At 34.1% G+C, this 23,503-nt stretch overlaps 1 protein-coding gene across 1 annotated transcript; it reads right to left on the bottom strand.

The window, feature by feature from the left end:
* Positions 1–377: 377 nt before the first annotated feature.
* Positions 378–15,496, bottom strand: LOC110633373 (translation initiation factor IF3-1, mitochondrial). Its single transcript, XM_021781952.2, has 8 exons — positions 14,899–15,496; positions 14,556–14,643; positions 12,957–13,024; positions 9,563–9,661; positions 3,704–3,760; positions 2,548–2,616; positions 1,546–1,695; positions 378–1,428 (listed from the first exon to the last, which is right to left on the bottom strand). Exons 1-8 carry the CDS (start codon positions 15,115–15,117, stop codon positions 574–576), a joined length of 1,605 nt encoding a protein of 534 aa, XP_021637644.2. The 5' UTR covers positions 15,118–15,496; the 3' UTR covers positions 378–573.
* Positions 15,497–23,503: the final 8,007 nt, after the last annotated feature.

Raw genomic sequence — 23,503 nt, 5'->3', positions numbered from 1 at the left:
TATATATATATATATATATATATATATATATATATATATTTCGAAACATTTTCTTAAAACTATGGAAAAAAAGAAAAAATTTAGGGAAGGATCTCCAGCTGTAACTTTTGACCCATCAGCCACTAGCTCTCCCAGCCATAATGGTGGAGAACCGAAAAAAGCCTAAATGCAACAGATATCCATCTACAAATTACGGAACACATACCAAACCTATCAAAGTTTAGATGCTTGAATTCGACATCATACAGGTAAATGAAATCAAATCAGTCTCCCAACAAAAAGTGGTGAAGGCATACTTAGCTAACAGCTGATAACTGCATATCTCCTCAAAACAATAGGTTAGAATCTAAATGCAAATAAACTACTTTAAAAATAAGTTGGATAACCAATAACATCCTCCACTAACCTTCAGGACATTTATGAGTTTAATTAGCTGTCAGCTATAAAACAATACCTTCATGTATTTGCTACTTAAGCAAACGAATAAATAATTGGTTCTGCCAGATGCATCAAAAAAGATTCTGCAGCTCTAATATCAAAGGCTGCTTTACAAATCTAACCAAACAAAAAATGCTACTGATACTTCGATATCCTATTTGGATTTATATTTGAGCCATCTCTACTGAACCTCCCCCATCTCCCTTGTCTGCTGCCATCATCGCCTGGCCTTCGGTCACCATTGGGTTTTGAAGTTGAGAACCTAGGATCTGCTGCAAACCCTCCTGTGTTGGGATTTTTGCTAGAATTATAAGGGATTCCTTCCCTGTTGTTATTAAATTCTGCTGTCACACCTTGTTTTCTGGGAGTAGCTGCATTTGGGGAGCTAAATATTCCATAGTTGGATGACTGGGTACTGGTATCATCAGGACGATTAGGGTCTTGCTTGAGCATTTCAGCCCGAGGAAGCTTTCTGTTTCCAAAAGCAAAGGAATCAATCTGAATCGGTTTCCCTTCTCTCACTGAGGGAGCAACAGTTATCTCTGACTCTGTGTGCCCATATGGATGTGAGAATTGGGATCCAAACCTGAAGGACTCCGTCTTATCTGGTCCCCTACTATCCCCTGATGAAGGGGGTGGGAACCGCTCCCTTGGTTCACTTCTTCTATACCTGTTTTCAGTCTCAAGGGAAGGTTGTGATGAGGATGGAAGTCTGTCTGCTTGTTTAGAATCATCCACTGGTCTAGGATGCGATACGTGTGGACTATTAAAGTTCATCTTAGGGGAATCAGCTTGTGATGGACGATACATCTCCTCTCTACAATGCATACTAGAATGGTTGGCAGTTGGCTGTGAAATGGTGACCTTTTCAGCATCCAACTTTTTTGCACTACCTTTCTTCAATGGCCCAAACTTGGCATGCCTAATAATCACAAATGCTTGTCTTTTCTCCACCCTTGGTCCACTCTCCACAACAAATTCATCTTGGATCTGCAGAAAGTTTTACATGAAAAAGAAAGTTGAGCACATAAGGCAATAGAGTAACGACCAATAACAACTAAGGCAGAGAAAACAAGAGAAAAATAAAAAGGAAAAGGCCAATGGTACCAAAGCAGTGAGACGAGATAGCAATGCTTTTGATTCCTCCTCCTCTTTTTCTTCTTGTCTTTTCCTCTCGGCTATTTCCTCTTCAGTTAGATCTTCATCATCAGAATCCTTTCTACCAGAGCCCTTCTTTGATGAACGTAAGACCATACACTGATCCACAAACATAAAATAACAACAATTAGCATATAAACATATATAGTTAGTCCGAGCAACATGGAGCAGAGCATAAGCCCATGGCTCATTTCGCAAAATAACACACTTTCTGCATATCTGCTAATTTGAGGACCTTGGAGTGCTTTGTATGTCATACTAACAGCTAAAACAGAGATTACATAGTATAAAGTTTCCAGAGTCAAGCAGAGCAAATCAAGCATAGAGTCATTATGAAAACTCTTCCAAAAATTACCTATTTATTTGTTAAAAAACAAGTACACTAAAAAATACTATTACAAGATTCATTTTCCAAATCTTCTGTCAGGCTACATATAAAGTCATACTGAACAAAATTTCTGCAGTACAAATGGAGATGGGACATGGTTACATAATCAAAAGCTGCGTAGTGTTGTACGAAGTTCAAATTTTCCTGATGCTGATAACTAAGTCTCTACTCATGATAATCTCCCCAAAAAAAAAAGTTCTCTACTCATGATAGCAAACAAGAATGGCGCATATAGAAAATTATCATGCAATTGGGTCCAGAAATTGAAGACAAAAAAAGAAGAAATTAGATTATACCACAATGTAGAGAAGAAACAAGAGGTTTATTCATTTCACAGATATTAATATGTGAAACTAAACATAATAAGAGAAGAAAACTACTTTCTTTTTTTTTTTTTTATCTTTTTATCAACATACTGAATAAAACTTAAAATACGATAGAAGTTTTTTCCCTCTTGATACATACCATCATGCAACAATTAAGACATCCAATGATCAGAAAATTGTTTATTCTAAAATATCAGTAAAAAATAGGCAATGATATAGGAAAAAAGGGAGAAATACCTTCACTCGATAACCACGCTGAATCAGCCTTAATACGGAATCTGCTTTCATCTTCAGGTCCTTTTGTTCCTGAAAGCAACAGTAGAAAGGTCTGATTTCAAACCATCATTTCACTTTTCCATTCGGCAGCATTACATACAGTTTTTTCATTTTCCCTTTATTCAATTTGAAATATCTAGAGATGACTTGGAGGTATTCCAAAGATTATTCAATTTGAAAATAATTAGAGATGACTTATTGGTATTCCAAAGATTTTTGGTCATTTGCCCATAAAAAGAACAAGTCAGCATCCAGAAAATGCAGGATGGCATGTATCATATAAACTACTATACAGGTATAACAGGTATAAGACAAACAACACATAATGATGCAGGTAGTTAATATAAATTAAGTAAATACTTTAATTGCAGAATATTGTCTGAAGGATGGTTAGGACATAAGAGGTCAACATATGGTTCTGCCAGGTAGTGAAAAAACATACAAGCACTTGAATTTCTATGTTCTCTAACAATCATAAAAATTTTGCTGAATATACAAGAGAAATCACTACAATGTGTGTAGAGAGAATATCAAACGCTAATATCAAATACACTAATAGCAAACACTGTCTGAAGGGATCACTGCAGTTTGTCCCTTGCTCTGGAACCACCACAATCAGTAAATGAATTTTCTAGGATTAGATCTAGATCTAAAAGTCAAAATAATGGGATGGAAACCTGTCACAGTTTCAACACCACCTTCAAATTTTCCCAATTTTCCTCTATTCAAACTTCTTGGGCTGCATTACAGAGCAAACCTAAAGGTTGGTCACATTGCTGTTAACTAAGGTCAGCAGCACTCGAGCACAATTTGGAATTGGTTCAACCTTCCTTTTTCGTTGTTCTTTTTTTTTTTTTGCTTTTTGGTTTCACAAAAGTAATTCTTGCAAATTTTTATTTTAAGAAGTGTCTTAATCAGAAAGTGTACTTGGTAAATGACTAAATACATGGATTTCACTTCATATAAGAAGAGTAAAAATGCAATTACAAAAACGAATTGCTTTTCACAGAAATGAACTTTTTTAACAGCCCAAAATATAGCTTTTTGATATTTATTCAAGCATTGCCTATTGCAGTGAGAAGAATGTGAGAACAGCATTCTTAGAGAAGGATCTTACTGTTTTCTCAGAAAATCGAACTTCTTTGCAGTCGCCTTTCCTTAACGTCAACTCTGACTGCATCAAAAGTAAAATTGATAAAAATAAAATGTTATCTGCCATTTATGGCAAAATTTGAATATTAATGCTGGGGCTTATCCAAAGGGCGCAAAGTAGCTTGAGAGATAAAAATGTGTATCCAATAGAATTATAAAACGAAAAGCAAATTCTACATTTAGGAGATTCAATTGCCAAGCGCCAGGTTCTGCAATAGTTTAACTAAGCCATAAAACAAAAGATGCCTACTTCAATAATGAATTGTCGTTCATACAATGTACTGTGATCAAATAAAGAAGAAACAATAGAGAGATCAAAATAAAAATATTTTTTTCCTAATTCACTCCAATGTTCAATACTCAACATATACTTTTGTTTCTTTTCTGCACATACTAGCTTCATCTTTCTAAACCATCATATATTTTCATACTAATTAAGGCTATATCCAGTTAGACTATCTTGTATAATTCAAGCTCTGTTTATTTCAGAGAATAAATTGTTTGTGGATTTTTTTTTTTTTTTTTTTTGAGAAAATGACTTATTTAATGTTGTTTGGTGAAAATCTTGAAAACCAACTGGAAATTATTTTATGGCATTTGGAAGACATTGAAAAATATTAAATACATTTCAACAAATAAAATACTAAGTTGTTTACAACTATTAGAACTTCATATTCAATGAGAGAGAATCATATGAAAACAGTAAATTATCATTGCTACTAGCTGCTGGTGATTGCTAGAGATAATTTGGTACACTCCTGGTTATGTGACTGCAATTCCCTTGGGTATTTTCTCTTTTATAAGTTTGTGAAATTTTGAAAAAAGCCTTCTTGTTTTGAAAAATAGGTAAGTTGTTTTCTTCAAGGCTTCGTTTGTTTTGCGGAATATATTTTCCTGGAAAATATTTTTTGCTTTTTCTAGCATTTGGAGCACTAAGGAAATGGGTCAGTGGAAAATATTTTCTTGTTCAAAAGAAAATTAAGCAATTTTAAGGAAAATGACTTCCACTTTTCAAGAAAGGAAGTCATTTTCTGAACTTTGACAATCTTATTAAAATATGAAAATACTTATATATGCATGACATAAATACATCTCATTAATTTAACATTGCAACCAAATAATAGAAAATATTTTCTGAAAAAAAAATTCCATAGAAAAAAAATTTTATATACAAGTTGTTTTCCGCGAAACAAATGGAGCCTAAAATTGATTTATTTTTCCATTGACTAATTTTCTTAGGCACCAGCATAGTTATTCAAGGCTCAAGGCGCACTAAGACGCCAAGGGGTCCTGGAGCCTAGGCGCAAGGCGAAGGCGCACGCCTGAGCGAGATGAGGCGCAAAAAAATAAAAAAATAAAATAAAATAAATATGAATATTCCATCAAACTTCAAATAACATAAAACTAAAAATAATAATAACAAATAAGCATTCAAGTACTAAATTATTAAAACTTTAATAGTCTTTTAATCTTTTATAACTAAAGTTAAGAAATTATAAAGTAACTACATCTTCATCTTTTTCTACACCTTCATCCTCTTAATATTCATTTTCAAAATCAATATTTTCATCATTTTTCTCACCTTTAAGAACTAAAGGAGTATTAACTTTTTTTTTTTGAAAAAAATAATGAGTAGTAGTGTTGAAAATGAAAATATGAGAGGTTTGTAATCCTGAATATGTTAGTTTGATGGGATTTTGGTGACTAGGTATCACCAACTATACTAATTTTGAAAACTTCTAGATCAACAAATTTCGAGTTGGGTGGTAGTGCTTTTTGTCAATGGAAGTACTCGCCGAATGTAAAAATAAAAAAGGCGCGCCTTTCTAGCCTTGCTCTGGAACAAGGCTCACGCCTAGGCGCATAAGGCGAGGGCCTGGTAAATGTTGCCCACCTTTCTCCTGTAGAGGCGCTAGGACTGGAGCCTGGAGCCTAATAACTATGGGCACCAGAAATATTAGAGAATGTTCTAGGAAAATATTTTTTGATAAATGAATAACTAAAATTGACATGATCAATGTACATTTTAAATTAATATTAGTTGACCAAAATAAAACTGAGGATTCCAAATGTATTTTAATTTAAAAAAAAAAAAACTCTTTTAAAGAGGAAATCCATGACCATGTACAGTTCAAATAATATCAATTTTAAGAATGGACACAAACTATTAAAAGATTAAGATATTTTATATTTTCTTTAAAAACTTTTGAAAAAGAAGGAAATCCATGAAATATACATCTCAAGTAAAAACAACTTTAAGAATTGACACAAACTATTAGAAAATTATGTCATGTATGCCTAGATCAATATGATAACTACCTAAACCTCAACATTTTAATCAACTATTCAATAATCAAGCATGTAGGTGTGAGCATTCAGTCCGAACCGAATCGAACCGAATTAAATTATAAAAAACTGAATTTTAAATTTTAGAAACCGAACCGAAATGGGTGAAAAACCGAATCGAATTGAACCGCACTATTTCGATTTGGTTCGGTTTAAACCGATCGGTTTTGATTTTTAATTGATTTTTTAATTTAGTCTTGATTTTCAAGTTATTTGATCTAATTTTGACTTTGGTTTGAACCTAATCACCATTAATCAATGAAATTAAATAATTAATATATATATAATTAAATATAATTCATAAATTTTTCATAAAAATAAATCAATTCAAAAATCGATTCGGTTCGATTTGAATATATAAATTATTATTCGGTTCGGTTTGGTTTAACCAATTTTTTTCTCTTCAAAACCGAACCGAACCGAACCGAAATAACCAAAATTTTTATAATGTAAAACCGAACCGAACCGATTGAATTTTAAAACCGAACCAATTGAACCGAATTGACTCAGTTCGGTTTGAACCGAATTCTGCTCAGCCCTACAAGCAAGGATGAACACTAAAGTCTTCAAAACCCAACAGAAACATAAGGAAATCCAAGAATGCTAGTCGTCAAATCAATCAAACGATGTCAAGTTGGTCAACTGCCCAGCTGCTTACTAATGCAAACAGGCAGTTGCCAGATTTATAATTCATTTGTAGCTGGTTCACATGGCACGTATTACAGGTCATGGCTTGCTTAATTAGGAATTTTGTATCATCAAACTATTTATTGAATAATGAGTATAATGATCGTGATGAAGATATTCATTTTTGTAGTGAAAATAACATAAAAAGGCATGAGATATCAAAAGAAATACATCAGAAACCCAAATTGAAAAGGAGAAATGAGAGCTCAAGGAATCATGAAGGAAAGAAAATTCAACCAAAACATGTGTCAATCAAAAGTAATACGTTACATGAAGGTCAAAAAAACAAGCAATACTTTCACACACTAGTCTAAAAGCTGGGAAACTATTAAATAAGAAAATTGAAAAGAGAGAGTCTTCACTTTGATTTAGGGCCTAGTTGAAAAGTTAATTGTATTATTTTATTCACATTTCTACATATTATAACAAGTATTTGACAACATGAACATATATTATGAAATTACCAACCATAGCCTAAATAAATTTGTCCTAATTGTTATTACTATAATTAAGGCGAAAGGCGACAAGGTACCCTATGGCCTTTTTGAAGCAAGTCGCCATAACCTAAATTATATATATGTACAGACACACACACACACAATTTTAACATAAATTCATACATTTAACTAGTTTAATAAGTAAAAAAGCACATTAAACAACCATTTGCAAATACACAATAAACATTTATCCTAAACCAAGAGGAGCATATCAAACCTCCAACTAATAGGACCTAAACCATTTTAAAATTGAATTAAATAACCATTCTAAATGAGATTCACAATACCCATTTAATAAAAATCATATCACAATTGACAATAACAAAATGCAAATCACAATATCCACATAACAAACAATGAAACAACAAATGGGAAAAAAAAAAAAGGTGCTGTTGCTTGATCAAAAATGTTGTAACCGTGTCTATGAGAGAAGAAAGCGTAGAAAAAAAAGAGGAGGAGGAGATAAGAGAAGACCAAAAAAATTAAAAGAAAAAAAAAAGCAGGAAAATAAGTAAGAGAGACAAGGAAATATGGTGTTCTCCAAGTCTGCTAGTGAGAGAAGAAAACGCAAGTGAGAGGGGAGAAGATGTATAAAAGAAGCGTAGAGGAGAAAGAGAGAGAGAGAGAGAGAGAGAGAGAGAGAGAGAGAGAGAGAGAGAGAGAGAGAGAGAGAGAGAGAGAGAGAGAGAGAGAGGAAGGAAAAATACCTGGTCTAGTGGCGTTCTCCAAGTCTACTGGTGGTGGGAGTCTAAGGTTTTTTCAATAATTTTTATGTTGTTTAAAAAAAATTAAAAAAAAAAAAAGAGGAAAGTGGACATTTCTTCAATCAGGCATCGCCTTGGTCACCCCGCACCCCTCAGCTCAATAGTCTCAGGCGTGTGCCTCCTTCAAGTTGCCTCAACTCAGCCAAGCAAAGCAACAGGGGCTTGCCTCACCTCGCCCGGGCCTCACCTGGCACCTTTTGTCACCTTTAACAACATTGATTGTTGTTGTTCATAAATAAATTTGTCGTAATTGTTGTTCATAATCCCAATCTTGATCCAGTGTTGTACATTCCTAAGATCACTCACTAAGTGATCCTGTCGTCTTTGGAATCAGGCATCCATAGGATTAGGATAAGATGACTACAGGATTCTACTGTAGGATCAGCAATTTTGAAAGCAAGCGAACCTCTTCTAAATAATACACACACACACACACAGTTGAACAATTAGACGAATCAAAATCTCCATTAAACCTTTAAAAATTAAAACTCCCTCTCTTGTTATAGATACATGGAAGTGAAAAGAAAAGGGAAAAACAGACAAGTGTAAAAGGGAAAATATGAAATAAGATAAACATAATATATTTGTAAACTTATTTGAACTCAAAAATTAATATGGGCTGAAAGCCTGAAAAAAACAAATTTTATTTTGTGGATTGTATACTTTGCCTAAGGTCTGGCGCTCATAAGGCTTAACATGAAATGATAAAGGCAACACAAAAAGCCCAAGTATTCAAAATAAACATGTTAAGAACCATGACTTGTGTCTAGGAGATTTGAAGCATTTAACAGACAGGCTTAGAAGTAAATATTTCATTTTTCTTTTGTGAAAATACCTCAACAGTGTGAACTTGAGTTCCCTGATTAGAGATCCTGCAATCAAATTCCAATGTGATGGGAATAGGAATATTGGTAAAAGCTTTGGGGGTGGGGGAGAGGGGGGTGGTGTGGTGCGGGGTATTGCTAAAAGCTTTGGGGGGGTTATGAAATTGGAGCTAAACCTATTTATTGGCCCAAGACCTGCTGGGCCTTCAAATGTACCCAAAAACAAATTATGGCTCACTTAAAATAAGCAGGATAAGGAAACACCATTACACATACAGTTTTAACAATTGGAAGAAAAAAGAAAGCATATTAGATTAAGAAACCCAATTGAAAGCTCCAAAACCCTACAAGAACACTAGGGAGAAGAGAATAAACTTTGACCTCATAATATTTGGAGGAAATGAACTCTAAAAGAGCCACCCATAATCATATATCAGTATCAATTTATCCCAATTACATAACACTCACCCAAAGAAAAAGATTAATGATAAGTCCTATAACATGACTTCCCATGTGTTTCCGGTACAAACATGCGTGCAATCATATGAACAAGAAAGCTAACAAATTACTGACATTCATGTTGTTTAACAAGTACCAAGAATCAAGCTCTTTAGAAAACAAGCACATAGAAATTGGATGGGAAGGCATTGTTATCTACTTCATTCTAATAAAGCAAACACAGAATTAGTTTGGCAATGCACCCTACCTTGCTTTTAGCACGGTCCTTTTCCACCACATGTCGTTTGTACTGCTCCTTGTGAAAGTCCATGATTTTACAAACAGGTGGATCCGCATTTCTATCAACCTGCAAGAATAAAGCAGATTTACAATAATAATAATAATAATAATAATAATAATAATAATAATAATAATAATAATAATAATAATAATAATAAACAGGGAAAGAAAGTTGAGCATGCATATAAGACCAAACCAAATACAAACTTTAGCCACTAAAGTAGTTTAATAAAAAGTAAGACACCGGGCATCTTAGACAACGTAAATAAAATTAATGCTCCACGTGAAAACAGAAAGCTATGTTAAACAGAATGCTTAATCCTAGATCAGGATGGTGTAGTAGTGGCTCTATTATTTTATTGTAACTATTCTATTGCTTATAATTTAATTTTAATTAGTTTGCGTTTTAGTTTCCTAGTATTTCAATTTTCAAGGTATTTTTAGTAATTTTAGGATTCCAACATGTACTTCCTGGAGGATAACATCAAATTCAATAAACTTTCAGTTCTTACTCACTAGTGGCCTCTAGAATTTATTTTCCTAGTGGATTCAAGGATATGTGAGGTTTACATGTTCTAATCCTTGTTATGCATCCATCCTACATCACTGGATCAGCATTGCACAATTCAACAGAAAACTACACGTGAAAAGGAAAAAATCTTTACAGTGAACAAGCGATGGCTACAAGTGCTGACTAATGTTCATCTCTTGCAGCAAGTACTGAGAAAATATATGAACTAAAAGTAACAGCCACTTCTAATTATGCTTAACAAAACTTTAACACAATTGCTCCATGCAAGACATGGAACATTTTATAGAGGCACTCAAGTGTAAAGTGGATACACAACCTGTTTTTTGAAATTGCTATATGGAAATAATATATACAGCACTGTCAAAAATATATTCCTCACAATTTAACACCACTATAACCTCTTAAAGTCTTGAACAGAACTTGCTTGAACTCTAGACCTTTCCCACTAAGGTCACTTGCAAAACAATTAGAATGCACTCAGACCAACAAAATATTGATAAATCTAAACGATGTGAATGCCTGTTGGAATTGATGAGATTTTAGCCTAATTTATGGGATATGCTTATGAGAAAATCATTTGATTTATTAGCTTAATTAATACTTGTATTAAGGAGTGATTTATGGGATGCCATATATCTTGTATCTTCCGTTATAAATATGGATTTATGTATTATACTGAACACAAGTAAATGAAAATAAAACCCTTTGTGGTTCATTCCAATTCTCTTCCCTTTCTCCTCTTTCTCTTTCCTCTTCTTATTCTTCTTCTTCTTCTAAATTTCAACAATGCCAAAGAAATGAAATAAAGAAATTCATCCTGGATAGTAAGCCACAGAAAAGGAATAAGGTGCCAAAGGAAAATAGAGACACTACTATGTTGGTCAACAACAGATCTCAATAGAAAGTTAATTGACATACTTTCAGCAAAATGCAGAAAGAATAGTTCCTGAAACACTTGCCTATGCTAACCATTCAACAAGTTATAGAAGCTACAGCTCAACTAATTCATAAATGTCTGTAAAAATGCATTACTCGTCCAAAAACTCACTTAGGATCGTTTACTACCTAAGGCAACCATTTACTAAACATAATTGTTAAAGATAAATCATTTCAGAATTAATTCATAATAGCACATAGGCAGAGACAAGAAATTTTTATTATTCTTCATTTAAAAATATCTAAGAAAAACAAGCCACTACTCATTTATGGATCATTCTTCCTTAAAATAAATAAAGAAAAAAAAATTAACATAAAAAGTTTCAGAAGAATTCATAATGGTGCACTTCTAAAAGTTTGCAGTATAACTGGAAGAGTGATTCCACAACTAGAATAAAACTCCTACTAGTCCATCTTGAACAGAAATCACCATTTGTACCATTCTCTATAAGGATAATACATAGAGGAAAACAAAAACTGCTAGACATTCAATTTAAAAGATACGGGAAGGCATAATTCGGTTATAACCCAAAAACAGAACCAAACTGATGAAATCAGTTACTGGTTACTAGGTATTGATTCTGGTTCAGTTTGGTTAGCATTTTTAACAAATTCAGTTATTGGATATTTCAGTTACCAAATGTAAAATATACTTTTTACATTTTAGTTAATAATATATAAATTATTAGTTATTATATAAATTATAACATATTAATTACTACATTATACTAACCAATTAATCAAACTACCATATTTCACATAGTTATTAAAAGCCCAAGGTGCATTAAGGTGCAAAGGGGTCCTAAAGTTTAGGCGCAGCACCCCTGCAAGACTTGAAACGCACAATTAATAAAATAAAACATTTAATCCTACATAAGACAATTATTCATATTGAAAAGCGAAAACATAAAGCACTTAGAATTCAAGCACCTTGAAATCCATAAAAATAAAATAAAATAAAGAGTTAAAGGGTCTCAAACCATAATCCTACACTCCACTAAATGGCAATAATCCCTAAAACAACCATAAGACTACTCATCATCAAGAACAACATACTCCTCCAATTCAAGTTCATGACTTCCAAGGTTCTTCTTCTTCATCCTCTTTATGCCCCTATTCAAAATTAATATCTTCCTCTTTCTCATCTCTAAGAATTGGCGTATTGGCCCTCAAATTAGAAGATAACAATTTTGCCTTTTCCTTTGGCCAAGCACCTGGAGCCGATGCAGATACAAAGATTTTGCCTATGATTGTTCTAGTATTAGTGTTGCAGAGAACCGTAAAATGTCTTCTACCCGTGTGGAACCACTCTCGGGTTAGATCTAAAGCAAAATTTCCTCATTCTTTCCATTAGTTGTTTTAAATTGATTTAAAGTGAATGATCTCATAATGCGGTCACTTGCAAAGTTGGATCACTGGTTAAGATTTCAAGTTACATAACATTATGAGAAAAAAAAAAAAAGAAAGCTGCAGAATTAAGTGCACCTCGTTAAAATCATCAGCCATTTAGTGTTTGAGATACTAGAGGTTGTGCTCTTGCATCTTGTGCCTCAAGTGGGCCTTTAAAAACTATGATATTTTGGTTCTGTTTTCTAAGTTATTGAGTTTAATTAATTTGATTAAATTAACCGATTCAGTACACCTCAACGAAGAATAGAAAGACTGAATTATAGGGAAGGCTGGCTTCATAAATTGGAACTATATCACACACAACTCAATTCAATTAAGACTTTATCCCAAATAAATCATAAAAAGAAAAGTTTTTCGAATAATATAAACAGCTTAAAATAATATATTTCCTTCCTTTTTTTTTTCAAACACTTCCTTACCACAGCGTAATGCTTCAAGAACTCAAAATTGTGAAAATGACAGCAAGTTATTTTTTAAAGCATACCTCAACTAAATCAAGTTTGAGTTTCTCTGCTAATTCCAGTGCTTCACGCAGTGAGACAACATCATGCCCTGCATACATGCATAGATATAATCAAATTTCATAAGAGTTCATATAATTTGCTTAATTTAGTGTGTTTATTATTTAAATAATATAATCATTGCTTTTTAAATTTTATCAGCACTTTTATTTAAAATCTACATTTATTATATTTAAATCCTATTAATAAATTTATTTAATTATAAATGTTATGCTTAATAACATTCGAAACATGTTTTGCATTATTTATATAATTTATTATATACATACGTGTTCCAAAAAAGAAACCCAAATTCAAATGTAATATTTAATGTTAAAAACAAATCAAGCAGAACTTCATAACATTAAAAACCACCATAATATGAATTGTTGAGCATCACAAGTCTGAGGTTGAACCACGTGAAGAATAGGGCCACCCAAGTAAAACTCACTCTTGAAAACCGGCTTGCAAGAGAAGGGTGCCTAGGAGCATATTAAGCTCTCACTAAGCTTATCCCTTAGCAATGTGGAGTTGTAACAATATATATATATATATATATATATATATATATATATATATAGAGAGAGAGAGAGAGAGAGAGAGAGAGAGAGAGAGAGAGAGAGAGAGAGAGAGAGCGACCCAACGTCCTTGTTGTTACAGTCATGTTGGTCACGGTCACTTTTATCACGGTTAGCACCCTACACAATGAACCACTTCTTATGGTTTTAAATAACAACCATTACATAATGGCCATTATTTAAAGGTTTTTTAGCCTCCCATTATTGATACACCTATTATTTAAAGGCAACAAAAAAAATTACACCTGTAACGGCAGTAATACCCTTTACTCAACAGTAACAGCAGTAATACCCTTTACACAATGGGCCTAGGGCCTAGGCAACAACTCCGAGTGTTGGGTCTTACAATGAGGTTGGCTCTGCTACCACTTGATGTGAAAAATTGAGCACTACAAGTCGCTGAGGTTGAACCATGTGCGAAATGGGCCACCTAGGTAGAACTCGCCTAGAAAACCGACTGGCAAAGGGAAGTTGCCTAGGGACTTATTAAGTTCTCTCCAAGCTTTAACACAGCACTTCAGGAAACATAATTTAAATCTTTCATTCCTTTAATTTTCAATTTAAGAAACATATTTTGTGGTTTGTAAGAAAATGATATGCTCATAATGGCAAAAGTGCCAAATGCACCATGAAAATAGTAGGCCACTTATTCCCTATGATTCAACAGATAGTTGATAAACCACGACCAAGAAGCTGGTAATGACAAAAATAGAGCCCATTCAATAATGAATGACACATGCATTTTTATCAATAGGAAAAAAAATTGCTAAGTAACCTTCACCTTCTCTTATGAGCTTTAGAAGCATACCCACACAATTTGAAATTTTCTAATATTTCAATGCATTAATCATTCTTTTTAGTTTTTCAAAAAGAAGAAGAAAAATGATAATCCATTCCAGATATATCATTTATTTGAATTTTGTTTTTGAAAACCTGATCATACCATCCAAGCAAAATGAATAGCCAATTTTATAACAAAAATTTTCTTATGAAAAATAAGTATACCTTCATCAGTTACCAGCCTAACAAACTGAGCTTTGATGTTGTCATTTAAACGTGGCCCACCAGCGTCCTCTTCCTTCTTTGCCTTGACCTAAATTCGACAATGCATCACATTACTAATTACTAGGTACCACAAACAAAACTCAAACATACTATTTAGGATCCAAGTATGAAGCAATCACTACCCATTTAACAGTCTACATTAAAAAACAATCCATAGCCATAAAAAGGTTACTCGAATTGAACTCATAAATCATTCACTAGCCATTATGTAATTACACAAAAGCAATCAAAACCAGGTTGAAAATAAATAAGTAAATTAATAACCCTAAACCCAATGAATTACCTGAACTGGGGCAGCAAAAAACCTGACATTGTTGCAAAAATCAGTGGGTCTCCTACAAATAGATTTCTTACAAATGTCCCAAATTGGATATTCTGATGGGCATGATTTTGAGCTTTTAGTAGTGTAATTAAGGAAAGAGGCATAAGGAGTTTGAACGTAGCATCTCTTGAACTGATGTGATAGAAGTTTCAGCTTAGATCGGTATAAAATCCAAGCCATTTTGAGAATTTCAAAATCTATACTGATATATGAAAGCTCTAAAAGATTGCAAACAGTAAAATTTTGGTTGAAAAAGGAATATTCCGAAACAATTTGGGGTTAAAAGGAAAGTTCCATAGAGTATAGGTGATGCCTCTTTGGTCCGAGCGACATCGAGACCGCCGGAATCGACTGTGGCAGCCAACTGCAACTACTATGCTCTCCTCGTTTCCTTTCTGACTTGTTTTCACGTTTTACCAATCATGGGAGGGAAGGGAGAGAGAGGACGGGCGATGGAGGAAGAAGAGTGAGTGGGACTATGGGACGGAAGGAAGACAGGAGAACACTTAACAATTCGTTTGGGGGAGGAGGCAGAGGAAAGTAAGCTTGCACAAAGTTTCTAACCTGAAACAAAATTATAATTATATAATAAATTTAATTTTTATATATAAAAATTAATTAACATAGTAAAAAAAAAACGTAATTCTATAATAATTTAAAGTCTAAGAATTTTAGTATTTATACATAATTTTCTTTATAAGTGTCCTATTCTAATTTAAATACTATATAACTTTTTTTTCTTTGATTGAAAAAAATAAACTTTTCAACTATGACGATCATTGAAAAAAAGAATTTTAGTATTCAGGTTCCAGGTCTGAAGTCACTGATTGACTAATGTTCGAAGTAGAAGGGACCTACACCGAATCAGAAGTGGCACTCAATAAGATGAATCATTAGACAATCTGCTCACTTATCTCATTGTATTTCTAAGTAGAGATAATATTTAGTTATCATTTGTTACGATCCAAATTATGAGTTGGACTGGTATTAGGACTTGGGTTAGCATAAGACCCTTCTAGTAAGCCTAACTATTCTCTAGCCTAACCTCAAAGCCCATATCCAAAGCCCATTTTTAAGAAATCAATCGGACAGAGTCCGACCATAAACTGAATTATCCAAAGAAGAGGTTTTAGCTCAGCAGACCTGTGATCACATTATATATATATATGGGGAGCTCAGCTCACTCTTACAGTCATCAGTTAATCAATTTAATCAAATGGAAGCTCAGCTCCCTCATCTAAAATACATATTCATCACATTCAACCATATATGCATAATATTAAGTTTACAATTTCAAAATAATAATCTTTTATAGTTTTCAAACCAAATAAAATACTTCTAGTACATATGGAGTTCTAGATTTTGAAATAATAACATAAATTATAGATACTATAGTTCTAAACTTGCGAGGAAGAAAGCAGGTTAATCACAAAGAACAAGTCCTCCTGTAACTTGGAAAAATGGATGAACAAGAGTGAGCTTTCGACTCATAGAGTATGATATTGATTTAAGTTACAATTTTTATAACTATCTAGCACTAATGCATGCCTAAGGAATAAAATGCAACACAAATCAACATATTCAACGAAATTCAGACAATATTCGCACAAAGAATAATTTGAAGCACTCAGGCATCCGTGTGTCACATCAATATATATAATATGGGAGTCGATCCCCTATACAACTCTCTTAATTCAATGCTTGTCAGTGAGATCAACTCGAACCGAATTTTCTCTTAATAATCTAAACGTGGGGGTCAGCGAGATCAACTCAAAGTCATACTCGCCCCGACTTATCACAAAAAGGACCGAGCCTCAAGCAAGACTAGTTCAAGCCGATTTGTCCATCTTACCCATATCCATTACTAGTACACCACACACACACAGCTCTAAATTACCAGTCACTGCGGTGGCTGGGAGAAGGAAGAAGGCTAACCCAACTCGCCTAAAAATTATTTCACAAATTTATCAATATTTACTTAGAATAAAACTTTAAAGAGTCAAAGGACAGCCTAAGTTTTACCGAAAATCCAACAGAGTTTCCTCTATACCTAAGATCTACCCAACCTGCAAAGTGATTCAAATAACACTTCTAAAGGTTATAATCTCACATCCACAACTCAACAACAACACATGGCCTCTCCTGGGCCCTCCAAACCAGACAAATCTTACACCGGCCAACAACTCAATTATAAGGCTTAAAATGAATATTTTGCAAAAGTCATTCAAACTAGCTCTAAAAATTCTAAAATTTTACCCTGTGGTCCTTAACAATGCTATAAGGCTATTGCAAAAGGAATTATAATTTTTTAAGCGCCCATGAATATTTTACGAGTTTTTATTCTAATCTCGGCACTAAGTAAATAAAGAAACTTAGGGTTTGGGTTTACCTATGCTGATTCTGATGCTTAGAAAGCGTTCGGGGCATCTAAAAATAGTGGGGAGGACCATGTTTTCTACCCAATTCTGAAACAGCTCTAGTAGCCGGTCTGCCCAAGCTGAAAATACATTTTCGAGCACCAGTTAAATTTTCACGGATGAAGATATCTACGCGAAGCCCACAGTACTAAGAGTTAGAATAAAATATTTATGAAATTAAATAAGCTTATTTAAAACTTAAAAAATCACTGTGAAGTCTGCGGGACCCATCAAATTCTCAGTGTCAGAAAATTTTAAAATTTATATTACTGCAAAGTCTCATCTAGTGGAGCACACTGGTACTCTCGGAATCTCCGTGGGGTTCTCGATTTGGGAGAAATTTAGTTTAAAAGTCGAAATGAACTAAAACTTATCGGGCTAAAATTGGACAAACTGCTCAATAAAATTTTGTGATCTTGGTGTCTACGAAAAGCTCTCGAGCTATAGATGAGGTTTGGGACAAAACCCTATCCAATTGGTAGCTAGATCGGTCGGATTTTGGCTAGAAAGCTCAAGAGTGGCGCTACGCAAAGGATGCACTTTGGTGCATTTTTCCTACCAGTTGGGACATTAGCTGGCGGCGAGGAGGGCTCTTGGTGGTGCGCCGACGAGCTAGGTAGGGAGGGTTAGCGATTAGTCAGTGAGTGGAGGAGAGAGGAAAGAGAAAAGAAAGAGGGAAAGAAGGGGAGGTGTCGATCGCGCGATGGGAGGGGGAGTAAAAGAGTTGAGCTGGTTCGATTCGATTGGTCCGATTCAGCTATATTTGATTCGATTGGTTCTATAACACCCCTCACTCGTCTACAGTGTAGCCGAGCAAGACATGCTACATTCGGTGCTGAAGCACCCTACCCTGTCTTATCGTGTACAATATTAATTTAATTATATTATCTTACGTGTAGAAAAAATTTTTTTTTTATCACATCTCATTTTCGTGGAGACTCAGACAGAGTCTCTTCTGTTTTATTAGTGTATGGCAGGTTTCCTTATTTACCTGTTAAAGCAATTTATATCCAGTTCATATATCCATACATCACATCATTTCTCATTGCTTATGTCCATTTTTAAGAAATAAATTTCATTTCATTCATATAAAGTTTACATACAATAATGTACAGTCATATACAATTCAAAATTTAATTACATGTCCTAAAACAATTTACAACATTTATTTATATACAATAATCAAAATGCAACATCTAATATATACATGAGCCCTACCAAAATAACTGATGAGGTGATCGACACTCTAGCAGATCTGATCAACTGTCTATCTATGCTTTACTGCTATTGCTGTTACTGATGCTGCTCTCTAGTACCTATGCGATAGAAAAACCAACGCGCTAAGCATAACGCTTAGTAGTGCATAAATTGAAATAACAGTAACTAAATAATTGAAATATTTATTCCACATATAACTTGGTAGAGAAATATAGATTTTATGAGTTTATAGTCTTTTTCAAGTTTATAGAACTTTGGAAATAATTAAGTTAATCAGGATCTTTTCTGTTCATTTATTCCATGTTTAGTCTTATTATTCATATATGTGCCCAAGTAACCTATAACAAATTATAAAGACTGGATACACGGGAGTATACATGTTAAACATCCGTATGTCTAACATGTATACATCTGTCATGTCAGGCACAAGGCCAGCGGGCAGGCATGAAGCCAGTAATAAAATCAGGTATAATGGCCAACGTGCAGGCATAATGGCCAACGGGCAGGCATAAAGCCAGTAGAACAACCATCTTAGACATATATTGTCTATCAATGATTATTCCTATGGGCAATACTGCTATTTATAGTTCCTAATTGATATACCAATCGATCTATACTATATAAGTAAGTCTAGGTACACTTTGGGCAAATTAATATTATCAAGTATTTATTAACATTTTCATATTACTTATGATGGGAAACACAAGTCCCCCATGCATATTCATGTCACTTTTATGTTTAACACTTCATTTTAATCAACTTTATATCATATAATAAGTCATTTTATGAACCTTTCTCGAGATCCAGATTTGATATCTTAAGTTTACCTAACAAATTAGTCAAGATGTGGCCTCTGTTTGGCCATAAATCCTCCATGGGAATTGTTCCTCTATGTGTTATCTTTGTTTTACTTTTTGAATCATGTCAATTGGAGTTTTAGAACTCAAGTTATGGTCAAATAACCAAAACTCGTTCCTTAACTCACTCAAGTTCCAGAACCAGGCAGATTCTAGAGTTAGTCTTTTCCTAATTATTTGGACATATTACAGCCACTTTTAGGCCTAATGTTTTTCATGAAAGTTATTACCCTATGTATTATGATCACCCAAAATTTTGAATTACAATTTTTTAGGTCTTGTAGAATTAATTATAGTAAATTAACTGGCCTAGACTCAGGTACCCTATGTCTAGAGGATTCCTGGTTCAGTTTAATGGATTTGACTCCCATTTTAGGGTTCTTACACTCACATTTTGAGAAAAGTTTCTAGATCAAAGTTGAACCCCCTATCTCTTAGGTTTCTAGAACAGTTTAGCTCATCCCATTTGGGATTTTCTAGTGAAAGTTATGGTATAAATTATGTTCTGGGGTCAGGTGGTGATTGAGGCAAATTCCAAGATTTGGTGTACAAATTTATTCTAGCAATTTGGCCTAGTTCCCTTAGCTTGTGGGCTCTGATCAAAACATCAATATTGTAGATCTATATCTTATAAAAAATTTGACACTAGTTTCATTGCTTTTGCAATTTTGTAGACCAAGTTATGATCTTTTTGCCAAAACTGGTTGGGTAAGCCTAAGTCTAGAATTTCTGGACAATTTGGTTCTGGATAGTTTTGTTGACCTAATTTGTGCTTGCAATTTGTTTTGGTTAGAGGCATATTTTGGTCCTGTGTTCTTCATAAGAGTTGTAGTCCTATGTCTAAGCTTTCCAATGGTATAAAATTTAGGTCATTTGGACCTGTCTAGAGGGAGTTATGGCCATTTGAACATTTACTATTCATTTGGTCATTTTTCCAGGTCCAAATTAGGGTTGCCCGGATTCAAGCCAATTTTAGGCCAAGATAGGGATAGTTTTTTGGCATGGTTTCTTCATGAAAAATGGAGTATTTTAGATCTAATTACACCTCCAATTGGCCTCATACCAATTAAAACCATACAATTTCAGTTATAGGGCAAAAACCATACTGGACTTATCAAGTCTCAAACCTGTAAGGAAAAAGGCACCGCCAATTCATGTCCTCCAATCTCCCAAACTACAAATTTGGCATACATAGCGCTTGAAAATGATCAACAATTCATCTCAAAATGCTCAATTTAAAGCCATAATGCAAAAGTACCAAAATTAGGTCAAAATCCTAACTCAAAGTTACAATTTCAAGCATATCACTTACAATTCAATATATATATATCATCTCTACTTATTAATTAACACCACTTCTTACAATTATGTTCATAGTTTCATCAAATCCCTACATCTCCTAAAGCTGTCGAATTCTAGGGTATTCCATTGGTAAGAGTTTCCTTTTTATTTTATGAAATTTCTACTCCTATCAACTCCAATTCAATGTTTAATTAAAGAAAAGAAGAAGGATTAGCACTAACCTCTTGTAGTTCAATTCTTGACTTGTCTAAACTTTGGAATTTCTTTACTTTTTGATAACCAAAATCTTCCTCTTGGTGTGGAGATTAATTTTAGTGAAGGAAAATTAGGATTTTATGGTGGAATTTAAGGAGAAATTAAGCTCAATTTAAACAACAATGGAGGAAGAGAGCTTTTGAGGTGTGCCGGCCATGGGAGAAGTGAGAGGAACAAGGTGAGTTTTAGTCAATTTTATCTCATTTTAATGTCTTTCTTATCCCTTACTACTTGTTTGTTAATTTCCCATTGGTCACTTTTTCTTTTATAGCTGACCCCAAATTTTTGGGATAAAGGCTTAGTTGAGTTGAGTTGAGTTGAGTAGATGTCATTATGACATCATAAAAACTTATGTCATAAATAAATTTCTTTTCTTTTCTTTTCTTTTCTCATTTCTATACATAATTTCACAATTTAATTTATTTTATGTGTTTTAATCTTTCTTATTTTAATTGACATTTAGGTCAAAATTCAACTCTGGGTTTGAAAATGACCAAAATGACCATCGTTATGCTCATCGAGTTATTTTTACCCATACCGATTTATAATTTTCCTAAATTTTTCTTTGATTTTAATGTCATTTATATCTCAATAACCCTTTAATTAAGTCCTAAAAAGTATTTCTAAGGTCCCTTGGGGTTCTAGGGTCGGCAACTGACTTCGCAGTTACTTCCCAGTAAGGTCGCCTATCACTATGACTCCGGCTCGTTTAACCGAGTTGTACTTCGCTTCTTTTATTTTTCTTTAATTTTATTTAGTCTGTATTCCATCAATTTATGCCTCTTTACTCTAGTTTAAGTGTAGTTTCAGATATCTTAACTATCCGAACAGACGTTAGTCGTCAGAATAGTAGAATGTACAGATTACCTAAAGTGAGGGTGTTACAATTCTTCCCCTCTAATAAAAATTTCGTCCTTGAAATTTACCCGGTGTAAATAGTCGAGGAACTACACTTATCTTTTTTCATCTCATATACTGGGTCCATCAATACATATACCAAAGTATTATAAAAGAAAATATACCTCTGCTAACATCTACTGGATCAGGTTCCTCCTAAACCATAGCATATACTCGAGGTGCCACTCGGGCCTCGGGCTGCTCAATAGTCTCAGAAGCTGGTCTTTGTGAGGTACCTGTCACCTTTGGCCTCGTGGGTCGTCTAACCCTCTGGGCCGCAGGGGCAGATCTCTCTGTCGATGGTAGAATAGTGGAAGCACCTCTCTGTGGGCAATCTCTCAAAAGGTGATCCGTAGATCCATATTTAAAATGTCCTCCAGTCAGTAATCGACACTCTCCTTGGTGCCTTCTCCCACAGTGAACACACTCTGGCACTAGAGCTGACCCCCTAATTACTATGCCAGGAGAACTAGCCATAAACACTCTAGACTGGCCTTTCTGGCCCTTGGACTTCTTGCTACTAGTAGCCAGCCAGTGTGCTAGACTGGCCCGGTCCAGGATCTCTCTTAAGCTGTCTATCCCTCTAAGTTTATTCATCATTTCGTACTCTCTCTACATTGAGAGCTGCAGCCACTAAATTGGAGAAGTCTATATACCCATGTGCTGTCACTATAAGTCTGATATTATCATTCAGTCCATCCTTGAACCTACGGCACCGATCTGTCTTTGTAGGCATTATCTCCCGGGCACATCTGACTAACCTTACAAACTCCCTCTCGTACTTAGAGACCGTGAGCTACCTCTGCCTCAAGGTTAAAAACTCTCTCCTTCTAGCCTCTAGGTACACATGACTAATATTGTGACACCCCTTACCCGTCTGCTGTATAGCCGAGCAAGATATGCCACACTGTGTACCGGAACATCATATTTTATCTCAATTATTTTTATCATTCCTTAATTTATTCCTTTATGATGATGAAGTGCAATTTGGGAGATTTGACTCATTTAAGTCATTTATTAAAAATATAAATTTATTTGAGGTTTCGAAAATTTTATAAAAAATTCGGCAGAGTACTGGCTAAAAATGGAGAAAACAGTTCTTCGAAACTGGCTAAAAATGGAGAAAACAGTTCTTCGGAACCTGTGAAAAACACTTCCAATAATCATTTTTATTCCACAACTCTCAATTATTACATCAATTTTCAATAATTTCTCATCAATTTCTCAAACTTTCCAATCATTCAATTCACATCATATTTATACTCAAATCATAATTAAATACTCAACTTTCATTTATGAACACCATTTACAGATAATTTCATTAATACATAATCACATAAGTTTCAATATACATGACAAAATAAAAGTTTAATTACAAAATTTACAAAAATACAAAATGTAGCCTAGCATCCTACCAATGCACTGTAGCTGAGAGTTGACACAGGACACTAACAGATCTGACTCTCACCTTGACTGGGGTCTACTGGGATCGCGCTCCGTATCTCCAGTACCTACGCGTAGTAAAAAACAACGCGCTAAGCAATAATGCTTAGTGGTGCCAATAATAAAATAAAAAGAACTAAAACAGAATCAATATGCAGTGTGTATATTGATGTCTCA

The sequence above is a fragment of the Hevea brasiliensis genome, chromosome 16 (genome assembly GCF_030052815.1).
Source record: "Hevea brasiliensis isolate MT/VB/25A 57/8 chromosome 16, ASM3005281v1, whole genome shotgun sequence".
NCBI classification, from domain to species: Eukaryota; Viridiplantae; Streptophyta; class Magnoliopsida; order Malpighiales; family Euphorbiaceae; genus Hevea; species Hevea brasiliensis.
Note: the sequence above shows the minus strand (reverse complement) of the source record. Positions and strands in the feature narration are given on the sequence as shown.

Bases quoted from the DNA above. Each gene is read 5' to 3' on its own strand.
- LOC110633373 (XM_021781952.2), bottom strand. From the start codon at position 15,117: ATGGCTTGGATTTTATACCGATCTAAGCTGAAACTTCTATCACATCAG. The intron at 14,644-14,898 runs GTAATTCATTGG...TGTCGAATTTAG, and splicing joins TTTTTGCTGCCCCAGTTCAG to GTCAAGGCAAAGAAGGAAGA. The intron at 1,429-1,545 runs GTACCATTGGCC...AACTTTCTGCAG, and splicing joins TATCTCGTCTCACTGCTTTG to ATCCAAGATGAATTTGTTGT.